The sequence below is a fragment of the Etheostoma spectabile genome, chromosome 20 (assembly GCF_008692095.1).
Source record: "Etheostoma spectabile isolate EspeVRDwgs_2016 chromosome 20, UIUC_Espe_1.0, whole genome shotgun sequence".
NCBI classification, from domain to species: Eukaryota; Metazoa; Chordata; class Actinopteri; order Perciformes; family Percidae; genus Etheostoma; species Etheostoma spectabile.
In genome coordinates, this window is record NC_045752.1 from 9,943,279 (window position 1) to 9,957,864 (window position 14,586).

Below are 14,586 nucleotides of genomic sequence, written 5' to 3' on the forward strand. Positions count from 1 at the left end.
ATTAGGAAATAGGTCTACAATCAAAAACAAAGGGAAAATCTGAATTTCCTAAAACACAGAATATGTTAAAATAACTAATAATTTTGCTCGGTGCAGGGCACGTCATGCTTATGATAATTGCATTGTAACAACCATCTGTTGCATGTTTTGCTTTTATATGCAGCTCAGATACACAAATGCGCAGAAATATATTAGCAAACAGACTCATTTCCTTGGTGTTTTCCTCCTATAATGTTCAAAGAGGACTATTGGGGTTGTGTGAAATCTTGAATGACAATTTGTCAAAGGTGGATCAGTCCATTTGGAAAGGTATGCTGTTGCAGATGTGTATCGACGTTCCTCTCTTCCCCGAAAGAATACAATTCTCAAAATTAAAATCCAACCCACAAAATTGGGTTTTCCTTTTAATTCCGCTAAAAGCGACCGCACCAACGCTAAAAAGCCACAGTGTACAAATCCATCGCGCAGAGTGGTACAATCAAGCCGAGCCTGGGCTGCAAGGAGGGTATATTCACTTTTTCACGACAGAAGGAAACAACGCCGGGGAGGAAAAAAACACCAAAACAATTCACATTCTGGGTTTAATGGTTCCCAAAGTGTCTGCGAAATGTCTACGAAGGCAGAGCAGTGTAAGTACGGCTGTGTGTCTGTCTTTGCTGTCTGGTCATGGAGGTTTGGAAACTGGAAATGTGATTTTTGCTTTAATCAAGAAAGCGAACGAGGGGAGCTGTCCTTGGTGATAAAACCGCGGTTGCCATGGCAGGTTGCAACACGTCCTCTCTCTGCAGAGGATGGCTGGAGGGCTCAGCGCTCACAGGAAGCCAGTGTATATGTGTATTTCTTGACAAGGGAAAACAATATAATGGCTACATCGTCATGTTATCTTTTTGTGTTGTTTTGATTGACATGGCTGGATGAGGCGCGTGCAGAAAGCGAGGTGTGCTGCTGGTCTCAAGGTCGACCTGACAGATTCTTTACTGAACAATATGGTGGCGTTAGAGTGATCAATAACGTGGTTTGATCACACCGTCCTGAAGGCTCTTGTTCGTTTCTTTCTAATTCCTCCGATCGCTTTTGAACAGGTGGCAGGCATCCCCTATCTTCAGAATGTCTTCAATATTAGTACTGAATGATCTCTGCACGCTTTTAATCACATATTGCTAGTTTTTAGTGTATAACTGACATAACATATGGGGGTCAAACTCGGTGTTTGGGGCTTCCATTTCATTTGGCAGTGTTGCTGATTGTTTAGTGGTCAATATACAGTAGATGAGAAAAACAACAGATTTGAGAACAACAAATTGTCATCTGTTATCTCCATCATTTTTCGATTTATTGCTGTGTTTAGGCATCAAAATGTGATGAGAAGCATGTGTGCTACAGTTTGTTTTGCAGCACATACTTTACATGCTTAAAGCCTGCAGCTGTTATTTATATTTGTGTGGTTTGTCATTTACAGGTCAGGGAGTAAGATAAAAACCATTCCCCAAAGTCCCAAAAAATGGGTCAGCAATCACCCGCTCCAACTTAATTTAACTCTTAATTTAACCTGACAGAAATAACACGTTTATACCTAAAACCCTGACCTGACGGAGAAGTTCAGCACATATAAGGGGGGTCATTGCTGAAATGTCTCTCAGTATCATCTGCAAAGGGATGAGTAAACCCTCTCTCAAGTCTCATGCTGACCACATTTTCCCAGCTCGCCTTGGGACTTGAACTGGCAACCTTTTGTACATGAGCTTGTTTCTGTAAGCCATAGGTTACCTCTTCCTCTAGGGGTTCCTGTGTCCTCGCTGCTGCAAAAAAAGGTCCCCCGGTGAAGGCCAGACAGCCATGGGAACAGAGACTCTTTGTTTGACTTAAAAATTGGAGCGTTCATTCTTACATGAACCAAGAAATACAGCTCCATGCATGTTCTACCACTTGCCTTATGTGTGCACTCAGATTCATATAATAGTCTCACTAGTGTTGATTTGCTTGTTACTCTGCTCTTTATTTTGTCTAGTTGCCTCTAAGATACGATACTTGCAAGAGTATCACAACCGTGTGCAACACAATATTTACCCTGTGCCATCCGGAACAGACATTGCAAACACACTGAAATACTTTTCCCAAACCCTGCTCAGGTAAGTACCCTGCTTTGGAGCTAACAGGTGAAGTAACAGACTGTAGAATGTGAAGGATATTTAGCTTCCTCACAAGATAACTTACAGCAAGTTGTTCTGACACACTTCTTGAAAGAGATGACAGTGAAACCATTAATATGAATTTAGTATGTCAAGAAGAAGTTAGGGAAGTGGCAAACTGTGTCTACTACTTGCCCTGCTTTTAAAGATAGAAGAAGATGGAGCAGATTTTCTACAGAGTTATGGTGTTGTTTTAAAGCAGCAACAGTGATAGACGGCTAAGTGATGTTTATTGATTCTGTGGTTGCCTGCTAAATGAACACTTCCCTGGGGTGGACTGTTGTGTCCTTCCCAGAGGGGCCTGGTGCAGGCAGCTCCTTCGGCTCTGCAGTTGCAGGGTCAGCCTGCTCCCCTGGGTGCTGTGAAAGCCTGAGGAAGGAACAGCGTGTTATTTCCTCCTCAAACACAGGTCAAATAGGCAGCCATTTTGGACACATCAAATTTCACGATGTGTCATGTCCCTGTTTTTCCAGCTGGAGCTTCTTCCATATCAGAGTAGGCTGCAGTGATAGGATCGTTTGATCTGTTATATGGTTGGTTTAGTCTTCCTGCCTGCTGGCTTCACAGAAAATATTAGTGCTGTTTGAACTTATTAGTTAATTTACAAAAAGGATGGGATTACTGGAGGCGGAAGTTGCATGCCCCACTTCTATTGTTATTATCAGCTTAGGGTGCAATCTATTTGAGATTGGCAGCCAGCCTCAATTCTATACTTTATGCTTCAGCCCCATAAGGATTATATCTCTACTGAGTGATGCTCACAAAGTATCCTGGTTCCTTTGTGCTTTGCTGAGGGGCTGTCCAGGACCAGCAACCACTGTGTTTTTTTAAACATGGCCTATCTTATGTCTTTGGCACAGATGGAGCATGACAGGGGCTGTAACTGTGGGAATCTATGTAAACTCAAGTGATGATTTGGTCTCTGAGGGGCATTTGAGTGTGAAAGGAACGATGCCACTGTTAACGGTTTCTTATTTTCCCTGAAGCGGAGCTTCTTAGCCTCAGACAAATAATTCTTCCCATCATTAGAGAGGTCTTGTTTCCTCAGCAGGGACTCCAGGATTATCCATACACCTGTGCCTTCTGAAGCTCAGGGTGAAGAAAGAAAGAGGGGAAATGAAAAAGAACGACAGTGAGAAAGTAAGAGTAGTGAACCTTAAAAAGTGGAGCAGATGTGTGTTATGTTCCTGGAAAGAAAAACTGAAATGGCCAAAGGAGGTGTTTGCTGATTCACACACCAATTTTAGTTTTAGAACAGGTCAGATGCAGAACAGAAAATGAAGAAAGGCTACATTTTTCTGTTTACTGACAATCACTCTATATATTATATATAAGAGGCAAAGCTGTGTCATATTTCTCGAAGGTCAGATTGAGCTCTTTGCATCAGTGAGCCATGCTGACTTCATGCCAAACTCAATCACTCTGAGAATATAAAGTATTGTTTAGTCATAGTTCTCTGTAATTCTGTAACTTTAGGGAGTATGATTGTGCTTTAAATTCCTGCTACACACACACACAGTCAATGATTTTGAATTGCCAGTGCAGGGTTTGACAGTCAATGTATGTCATGTGTCTGTATCAGTGCATTTCTACATGTGTTTTATGTGTCGTACATGTTTGTAATTCTTTGTCGTTTGTATGTATGTGTGTGTGTATGCACATATGTGTGGGTCTTTGTGTGTTCAGTGTATGCGTGTGAGCGTGTCTGTTGATCTCTATGTTCATTGTTCAAAATAATGATGTGTTCTATATGAGAAATGGGCAGTGAAAAAGTCATACTCTGAGATACTGTCTGTTGTTATGAATTAGCCCTTTTTGAGTTTACGCTGTATATAATAATGCAGCTTTATGAATGCATTTACACTGATTAGAATCTTACAGAGTATAACTTTGGGGGGATAAGTCAGAAAAGGTTACATTCTGCTGTTGACAGTATAAACTGTTAAGCTCAACATTATGCATTTAATGTTATGTTAAAAAATCTCGAAATCCCCTTTCTCACTTGCCGAGGATGTTGTAACTCTACTTTTTGAGCTTTTGACCTGTCAAAATAAAACAATAAAAAAAATAATGCATCAGCATTTATAATCTGGGCTCTCTTGATAAATCCCAATTGTTTACCTGATAGAACAGCTTAGCTCCTTAATAATGTGCAGTAAAATGAGCAATGCTCTCTGGCCCCCCCTTCCCCCTCCTCCACCCTAGACGCTCCACACTCAACCCAACTAGTTTTTTCCCTTTTTGTTTTTCCTCTCTTGAAATTGAATTTAACCACCACCTTCCCCAGGGGACAACAAACACAATTGTCCATCCTACATTAGCTCACAAACATAATGCTACCAGTCATCTTCCCCTGATACAACCTATTCCTTTGTCATTATAGTTTCTCCTTTACCGTAGATTAGTTACATTTATTTTAGAAACCTGAATCCATATGCCTGTTGGATCTCATTATTTCTCCTGATGATACTGGTACAGTATCATAACGTATGCATACGGACATTATTTCTCTGGCGCAATAAACATGTGCTGTGACCTAGGAGCACTTGATCTAACCTCACACACATGTTTATTACTGGCTGAAGCATGTTTCAAAAGTGTCACCTCTGTATTTTCCCGAACCAATTTGGTGTCACTCCCATCCTTGACAGCCCCACTAAAGACAAGGAAATTTCTTTTTTTACTTTTTTTATTCCACGGCTCATTGGCCTTTTTGCATGGTAGCCTCTGACCTCGCTAATTGGAAGATGGCAGCCATTGAGGGACAGTCATTTGCACTGTGCCTTTTTTGAGAAGTATGGGGTTGCCACTGAAAACATGCCATTTTTTATATTTTTGCTCCTTGTCACCAGATACGCATGAGATGCAGTGATCATTGCAGTTTGTGCTCATGTTTTTTTTTGTTTTCCAAGTGCAAAGATAGACAAAATGAAATAAATTGAATTAAAGTCACTCTGAACAGACAAAGCAGGGAAAAATTGCCCATGCCTTCAGTGATACAGTCAAATAGTGAGACACTGCATCCTATGTGGGGTTTATCTGGGTTTGTTTTTTTCTATTTACGCTGTCTCTGTAGTGCCATTTCAATGTAATGTGCTGTTTTTTTGTGTCTTTGTTGTCTCTTTTTTTCCCTTGTTCCCCTCCCCTACCCTCCCCTCCCCTCCCGCCCCGGAGCAGCATTCTGTCCCGCACAGGCAGGAAGGAGAACCAGGAAGCTTCCAATTTGGCCGTGCCCATGACCATGTGTCTTTTTCCTGTGCCATTCCCACTCACCCCATCTCTAAGACCACAAGTCAGTTCCATCAACCCTACAGTTACTCGCTCCCTCCTTTACAGCGTTCTGCGCGATGCCCCGTCAGACCGCGGGGGGCAGGGGCAGCAGAGTCGGGACGCTCAGCTCTCAGAGTACCCCTCTCTGGACTATCAGGGCCTCTATGTGACCCTCGTGACCCTGCTTGACCTAGTGCCCCTGCTGCAGCATGGTCAGCATGGTGAGTCAAGGCCCAGTGCACCACTGTTTGTCATCATCATCCTGAGCCTGGCCTGCATGAAGCCACTGCTGCTTTTTTGGCCTCTTTTGTTACTGGAGGAGAGAAGTCCTGCTGAGGATCTTGAGGGATGCATGGGGTGATTGGGAGCACGCTGGATCCTATCAACTTAATCGTTCATAAGCCATTGGATACAACAGACATAGGCCTTCTCTTCTGTGTATCATACTTGACTGCATGTTTGTTATGTAAAGTGGGAGAAATGTTTTACTTATGTTGTCATGTGTAGATATATAAGTTAAATGGAAAACACACTTAGGCGTATGTAATGTTTTCTTTTTTTCAATACATTCAAAATACATCTGAGAATGACTTATTTTCACACTGTTTTTCACGGGCCCAAGGCTGCATCACAGTCAGTGCTCTTTTTTTTCATGAATATTTTACCACTGTTAAAAAAAGCTCAAAAGCATGAAAACCCTTTTCCTTGACTAGAATGCTCTACTTTTCCTGAAGGCAAATTGTACTTAAGTGGCTTTAAAAAAAAAGGTCACTGCCCTCAGCTAAAGTTCATATTCCAATTTTTTTCTTTATTTCACTGTTGTTATTATATATAAAATATTTAATGATATTTAATTTAATAATATTTTATTTAATTGATTTAAATTTCATGTAACGTTGACATCTGTGTTGGCATACAGTATGTGAATACTGTATGTACCGTTAATTGAATGAGTGTCTGTGTATCTCTTTTTTTTTGTGCCTTTTTCCCTTTCTCATCAGATCTGGGACAGTCCATATTTTACACAACAACTTGCCTTCTGCCCTTTCTCAGTGATGATATTCTCAGCACTTTGCCCTATACTATGATCTCCACTTTAGCCACATTTCCCCCTTTTCTCCACAAAGACATCATTGAGTACCTGAGCACCTCTTTCCTCCCCATGGCTATATGTGAGTATGACCTATTATAAGATCATTTAGACAACTAATTCCCTTCCTTTAATGATGAAACTGTACCTTTATGGCGGGATAGTTGGTGGCTGATACAATGTATTCATGTTATTTTCACAAAAAAGATATACTACTATTTTAAACACAACAGAGAAGTGAAATTCATTCTGTCTGTTCCTTGCTTGTCTGTAGTGGGCTCCACTCGAAGGGAAGGGGGAGTCCCTGCCTATGTTAATCTGTCTGCCTCCTCCATGCTCATGATCGCTATGCAGTACACCACCAATCCAGGTAACCCCTTGGCTGCTTTTGAAGCTTGCATGCAAAAATAACCGTAATGTTATGCAGTAATGGCGCTCTACTTAAACTGGTCTCTTCTTCTTTCTAGTGTATCACTGTCAGTTGTTGGAGTGTCTAATGAAGCACAAACAGGAAGTATGGAAGGTACTTTGTTGTTCCTAAATTCCTAAAATACATCAAATTAAAAAACTTAATTTTGGCTCTCTTTTACTTTGAAAACACACACTGTCTGACTTAAAATAAAAACTCTTTACAAAATACTGGATAATTTCTTGAATGCTTCTTAAATATGAACTGTGCTTATTAGCCTTCTTGCTTAAAAAGAAGATTGATATCTCCAATTTGTGCCCTAAATATGAAGCTAAAGCAAGAGGATAGTTAGCTCAGATTAGCATAAATATTGGAAAGAGGGAGAAACAGCTAGCCTGGCTCCGTATTTATATCTATGGCTTTGTTCAATCTAAGGTTAATAATACTCTCCTACCAGCCTAAGCTCACTAATTAACATGTTAAATATGGTTTCTTTAATTCATACAAAAACTGAAATGCAAAAAACAGTGCATGACGACCCCTGAAACTAGAACTTGCTTTTACATTTTCACGAATCTGAAACTGTTTTTAAGAATCTTTATCTTCTCTAGGATAATGTGGTCCAGATTTGACAAGTCTAGGTGTGGAGGTTTTGGATCTGGACCTGGTCTAATGTGCTCTACATATGAAAAAGAAACATGTGAAATCCCCCTTTATTGCGTTCTCAAAAAGACAATAAAGCTTTTATAAATATAAAAGTGTGTTTTAGACATAATTAATAATTTACCTTAATGACTTACATGCTTTCAATACAATACAAAAAATGGATGATCAGTCACTCAGCAATGTTATTAATATATTATAGTATATTTTTCTGCTGAATCGGACGCTGTGAAGTTTCCATCTCAGACCAAAAAATATACCAGGTCCTTAATATTACAGAAAATGAAAAAATGGACATCAGGCAACATTTACTCTTTAAAGTTGATATAAAGCATGTTGCAATGAAAACCTTCAACTAGTTGCTTTCTATTCATTAGAAGCAAATATCTTTGAATATCATGTCAATGATCAATATTTGTAATTTGTAATTACTGTTGATGTTTGTACTGTGTGCAGGACCTTCTTTATGTCATATCCTATGGCCCCTCCCAAGTAAAGCCTCCAGCTGTGCAGATGTTGTTTCATTACTGGCCCAACCTGAAGCCACCCGGAGCCATCAGTGAATACAGGGGGCTTCAGTACACAGGTCAAATTCTCTTAATGTTACATCTGCTGCTTGATGTACCCTTGAACTAACTAAAGGTCTAACCTATCCCCCATATTTCTTCTTTACTCCTCTCCCACTGCCAATCTTCTGTCTCGCTTCCATTTCCTGGATCAGCCTGGAACCCCATCCACTGTCAACACATCGAGTGCCACAATGCTATCAATAAACCTGCTGTCAAGGTGACTTTAGCCTTAACAAACACATGTTAAATAAGCCTTAAATATTAATTCTTACATCACGGGTAAACTCATGGTTATTGGATCCCTTTACGTCCCTTTACCATGCCTTATTACTGTAAGAGGATATATTAGCACTTAGCAGCACACTCTGTATTCAAAAGCTGTTTTCCTTGAGAACAACTTTTGGAATGTATGGGGCATGTGCCAGATTGCCTCGTCTAGTTCAACTGTGTGTGTCGGCGTGTTTTTGTGAGCCACTCGGTAAATAAATCAGTGAGAGTGGGGTAATGATAGCAGCTTCTATGCTACTTTACACCATTCTCTGATGTTGCTGCTCTGCTATATCAGCTTTGCATGCCCTTACTCAACTGTGCTCAAAACTGACAAATAGAGCAGGAACAGGTTCATGGACAGGAGCGGATTTCAATTACCAGGAGCAGGGAGGGGGAACTGGTGGAGGGGGGGCTTAAATTGGAAGCGGTGACCCTGTGCAGCCCTTGAGGATGGGTGGCATCAAGTGAGCACACTAAATTACAGTGCACCATCTGAACATTGAGGCCACGAGCGTTGAGGTATAGCACAGGGCCAGGCAAAGGTTGCAAGGGTGCAGCATATGCACGCAGCCATCCAAGTAAAGGCGTGGGGAGACAGGTATTTTGCCAAATAATATCTTGGGCTAGATACTGTTATACTACCCTTGGAGAGTACTATGTAAGAGAGACAAAAGGAAAATGCTGCAGTAAATGTAGTGTACAAAAACATTTGGGGGGAGGAGGATTCAGTAAAAGGGGAGTTTTTTTTCTTCTTTTTGCTGAAAGAAAGGTAGTCAAAATACTTTTTTTGGAGAATGCCTTTAATGGTTGAACCTTTCAGAGAGCACATCACTATTGTTATATTTATTCTAGAACAACTTTCACCTTGACTTTATTTTGCAGTGTACACAGTGACACAACATAAAGAATGGCTGAGTATTTGCCAAACAGGAGTAATCATTTTGTTTTGTTTAATTCTATCCCATTGGTGGTTATGTAAAAATTATAATTTCATTAACATGGTTTAAACTGAAATACACCATCTTAAACACTTCATCCACTTTTGGTTACGGGAAAAATGATTTGTCCTGTACAAATTCCATAGTGTGAAAATTGAAGCATAATGTTCAGTCCCCTTCCACACCAGATCATTTTTGTCTAGTCCTTAAATTAGCAGAAATGGTTTATTTCTCTCTTGTTTGTATTAAAATTGAACCTCAAAGTATCTGTATGTTAACATTTTAAATACCCCATCTATATTCTAACTCTACCCTTCTTACTTTGCAGATGTGTATAGATCCTACTCTTTCTGTTGCCCTGGGAGACAAGCCTCCTCCTCTTTATATATGCGAGGAGTGCAGCCAGAGGATAGCGGGGTATGTGTCTGTTTTACCTCTTTTCCTCATCCCCCAGATTCTCCCCCTCCTTCAATTAGCTGCTGTTCAAAAAATACATCACCTACTGCCTGCCTCATTGTTCCTCACTTTAACCCAGGGAAATACATCACCATGGTTACTTAATTCCCTCATACTGATAATGAGATCATCATCACAAAACCACACAACCACTTGTTTCTCTTTTCTCCAGCGTCTAGTGTGTTATAATTGCATGGCTCTGCAGTTTGTATTTTCTTTGATATTGAGGGAAGATATTTTGTGTGACAGCTCTATTAGTAAGTTGAGTCTGCTGTGTATATGCTAGATGGAATTGTATGTTGAGCAGATTGCCTATAAATCAAGCATTGTTAATTCATTTCTTTGACCTTTTCAGAGACCATGCTGAATGGCTTGTTGATGTACTCCTTCCTCAAGGTAAGCATTCACAAACAAAAAGATGTTTGAGTGTCTCTCAGTCTGCCTTGCTCCCCACAGACAAAGAGACATATATAATGTAAATGGGACATATGTAGAATACATTCAGTATAATGTACAATATGGGTTCATTGATGTATATGCATGATTATTTGTGTATATACTATATATTATAAGATAAATGTGATAAATGTAAATAAGATATTAATATGTGGTAAAGGAAATAATAATAATATTAATTTACTGAGTTATGGAAAAGGGTTGGGATTAAAGAAGTGTATACTTCTTCTTACTCCTTTTCAGACATGTCTATGTTGGCTAGTGTTACTTATTGTGTATTGAATGTTATGCTTATTTAACTTATTAGTACATTTATTAGATGTTTTGTTTGGTTTATTTTTGATATGTTTGAAATAAATTTCTACACTCAAAACAGACACAAAAATGTCTTCATTTATACTACTGTGTAGACAGAAAGATATTTAGCATTTTAATATTACAAAGGTTATTATATTTGCACGTGTTCCTTTACTTTGATTATGTTTAAAGCCATAGTTACATTTGATACTTAAAGTTTAGGCATCTGAGGATATACTTAAACAGAGGTGTTTATAATAATATAACCTTTTCTAGTACTTTTTAAAAAATGTCAATGTGTGCTTTACAGTGAAAAAAGAGAGTTTTTCATGTATTGTTCATGTGCAATGTATAAAAGCTATATACTGTTTATAAAGTTTTAGGAACAAGTTTTTCTATTTTCCAATGACACATGTGACTAATTTCAAAAAGCTACTTCTGTTGTCTGCAAATTGAATACTTTTTTTTAATTTGTCTTTGCAGCAGAAATATCTGCCATTTGTCAAAAGAAGGTAAGATTTGAATTTGTACTGCGACTTCCTACTCTGTCAATGTCTCTACATATTTAGGACAAATTAACCTTTGCTGTGATTGGTTGTTACTGATTACTCTTCATCTTCAGAATAATGAAGTATTGCCTTAAACTGCACATACAAAACATAAATGTGTACAAACTGTACACATGCTTTAAGCAAACACAGAAAACAATCACATTGAACCTTGTGGAGGAAGACATTTCATGAAATCCATTGTTACCTACTATATGTAGCAAGGTCATTTATTTATGAACTGGAAATGTTTTCTTCATTGAGAAGTCCTTTCACTGTAACAGCTCAGTTTTAAGCCTTATCATTTCAAATGAAGATGCTGGGGGGTGATGTTTGCACTGCTGACGGTACTCCCTGCTGGTTTCCAGGGAGACACCGGGCAAACTGAGTGTGAGATGATCTCAGGTATTCCCGTCAGGCCGAGCAGCTGTCTAGGGGAAACAGCTGGCCTCCACCTTTGTTTGTCCAGCAGTTTATGATCCACAGCCTCCCTTTCTGATCAGGCTTTGTCACACTCATTTAAGAAAGCCCTTTAAACTCCCACCTGGAATTACATCAGCTTGTTCATCTTCATCTGAAAATAGCTTCTTATAAATATACCACGATATGCAAGATTGAACATACTGTAAACAACAACACCATCAGTAACATTTGGGTAATGTTTTTGGTTGTTGAAAGCCGGATGGGTGAATGAGAGAACTCACCATCAGAGGACAGATACATATGTTAATTTGATAGGGAGCTTTGCATCCCTCTAATGGCAAAAGATTAGAGGCTGATCAGATTAGGATGGTTCTCTAGTGCCATGCCTTTTATTTTTAGAAACCTGAGACACTGTAGGGACACATAAATAAAGAAAATAGTTTTTCTATCATTGCAGATGTAGACAGATCAACATCTCTAAACAAATGGGTATTGGAGAGGACTATATTCATATTCAGAGCAGTTGGTTGCTTTTGAAGCCTGTAAATATGTTTATTTTTAGAGGCTTGTAATAAGACATTATTGGCTGATTTGTTGTTATTGTGGGATATTTTTATTTTGTTGCCTACTGCCCAGAATAAAAAAATCGACTGATCTCCTCTTTTCCCGTTTCTTGGCTGTGTAGAATTGTAGCTCTCATGTTAGGAGGGCTGTGGTCACCTGCTTCTCTGCTGGCTGCTGTGGGCGCCACGGCAACCGGCCTGTCCGCTACTGTAAGCGTTGCCATGTCAACCACCACAGTAGTGAGGTGGGGGCTGCGGCGGAGACCCATCTTTACCAGACCTCGCCCCCTCCCATCAACACCAGGGAGTGCGGTGCGGAGGAGCTAGTGTGCACTGTGGAAGCTGTTATAAGGTACATTCACAGTGTTTACACTGACAAATCACAGCCACAGTTACAGGGCATATGCCTCTAATGCTGTTTTAACATGAATATATGTTTAACAATACTGCATGAAATTAGATGATTAATGTATATGTTGATGTATCAATATGACTCTCTCTAATGTCTTCTCTACTCCTCTCTGAATTCTCTGTTATCCTCTCCATTTCCATCCAGTCTTCTCAAGGAGGCAGAAATTCATGCAGAACAGCGTGAGTTTGAGATGAACAGGCGTCGTCAGATGGGCTTGTCCACCTCCCATCACTCTCTGGACAACATTGAGTTTGACAACAAGGAGGACGACCAGCATGACCAGCGCCTCCTTAGTCAGTTTGGCATCTGGTTCCTGGTGTGTAATCACAGTGTCTGTCAATAACAGGGATTTGGGAGATAAGGATGTGTACAGTGCATGTCCTATTATTGCTACCCTGCTAAGTACTTGGTTACCTGACTGATTAGTTTGCTTCTCTGACCTTCACTCACATCTGCAGGTGAGCTTGTGCACACCCAATGAGAACACGCCAACAGAGAGTCTGGCTCGGCTGGTCAGCATGGTCTTCCAGTGGTTTCACTCCACCGCCTACATGATGGACGATGAGGTTGGAAGCCTGGTGGAGAAGCTAAAGCCGCAGTTTGTCACTAAGTGGCTAAAGACAGTGTGTGAAGTGCGATTTGACGTCATGGTCATGTGTCTGCTGCCCAAGCCTGTTGAGTTTGCCAGGGTAAGGCCAAGATCCAGGTCAACTAAACACATAGTAACTGGTTAAGGAATCCTAGCCAATGTAGGTGCTGATACTGGATGTGGATGTGGGTGGGAAAAGGTTGTATTCAGAAAAAAACAACAGGAACATTTTAACTGCAAAAATCCATATGTGAACATTTTGCACTGTGCAGCAGCAATATGTATCATTAAATCAGCATTTTAATGAGGGCTGAGGTTTATTAAAATAGGATGGGCAGGTCATCATCTGAACTCTCTTGGCTGTGTTTGATCTAAATCAGTACATGCACACTTTTCCCCAGGTGGGAGGATATTGGGACAAGTCATGTAGCACAGTGACCCAGCTGAAGGAGGGCCTGAACCGGATCCTGTGTCTGATACCTTACAATGTCATCAGTCAGCCACTGTGGGAGTGCTTTATGCCTGAGTGGCTGGAGTCCATTCGCACCGAGGTGCCAGACCACCAGCTCAAAGAGTTCCGGGAAGTGCTTAGGTAATCCACCACCTCCAAGTGTTTGGATATTGTTGTTGAAATTCCTGAAACAAAAACATTTCTGTTTGCATATAAGCAGATTTGAAAGTTCTTATAAGTTACTTGTAGATGTGCTTATTCTGACATACCTTAAATACAGAATTAACAGACAAATCTGTGTCTTGGTTTCAGTTGTGTCATTTGCTGGTGTATTTTTCTTATTCCTTACATCATGACATGACGTCAAGATATTTCCTCTGCAGCTACAATACTTATAACAGATATGTATTTTTAGAAGTCCACACATTAAAGATAAATGATTGGTGTGAATTCCACAGAATCTTAAAAAAAGGCTCTTTTCCAAAAATACTCTTGTCAGTCTCAATGGTCTATAACGCATGATCCTAGCTTTTGCAGCACGGAAAAATCTCGGACTAAAAAGGTGGATGCATTTTGGACTAAGGGGCTTATCAATAGTAAGTGTACCATCAGTGAAAAGCTAAGCAAATGGAGAAGTTTGATATTTTGAAAAATGTTCTTGCCGAAAGTTGATTGATACCACTCTGATGTGGTGTGCTAGAACCAGGAGGTGATTAGACAACACAATTGTAACTCTGAAGAACATTCAAAATAACAGTGTGAACTGAAGATCACTGTGATTGTGTAACTGTGTCCGAGGAACGTAACATTGTGTTTTGCCTTTTGCTTACAGTAAGATGTTTGATATTGAGCTGTGCCCCCTGCCCTTCTCCATGGAAGAAATGTTTGGCTTTATCAGCTGCAGATTCTCTGGCTACCCCGCGTCTGTGCAAGAGCAGGCTTTGCTGTGGCTGCATGTAAGCACACACACACACACACACGCACACACACACA

At 40.1% G+C, this 14,586-nt stretch overlaps 1 protein-coding gene across 10 annotated transcripts in view; it reads left to right on the top strand.

Moving 5' to 3' along the window:
- Positions 1–330: 330 nt before the first annotated feature.
- unc79 (unc-79 homolog, NALCN channel complex subunit) overlaps positions 331–14,586 on the top strand; it is a 32,953-nt gene continuing 18,697 nt past the window's right edge. For 5 of the 10 annotated variants that reach the window (XM_032500453.1, XM_032500455.1, XM_032500456.1 and 2 more), the window contains exons 1-16: positions 332–629; positions 2,009–2,129; positions 5,367–5,680; positions 6,461–6,631; positions 6,824–6,919; positions 7,017–7,072; positions 8,078–8,207; positions 8,343–8,407; positions 9,727–9,815; positions 10,210–10,250; positions 11,091–11,119; positions 12,264–12,493; positions 12,698–12,869; positions 13,012–13,242; positions 13,544–13,734; positions 14,426–14,549. In XM_032500453.1, the coding sequence (XP_032356344.1) occupies positions 608–629; positions 2,009–2,129; positions 5,367–5,680; positions 6,461–6,631; positions 6,824–6,919; positions 7,017–7,072; positions 8,078–8,207; positions 8,343–8,407; positions 9,727–9,815; positions 10,210–10,250; positions 11,091–11,119; positions 12,264–12,493; positions 12,698–12,869; positions 13,012–13,242; positions 13,544–13,734; positions 14,426–14,549 (2,082 nt within the window). In that variant the 5' untranslated portion in view covers positions 332–607. Of the gene's footprint in view, positions 630–2,008; positions 2,130–5,366; positions 5,681–6,460; positions 6,632–6,823; positions 6,920–7,016; positions 7,073–8,077; positions 8,208–8,342; positions 8,408–9,726; positions 9,816–10,209; positions 10,251–11,090; positions 11,120–12,263; positions 12,494–12,697; positions 12,870–13,011; positions 13,243–13,543; positions 13,735–14,425; positions 14,550–14,586 lie in introns of all 10 variants that reach the window. The other 5 variants (XM_032500458.1, XM_032500462.1, XM_032500454.1 and 2 more) reach the window with 3 other exon arrangements.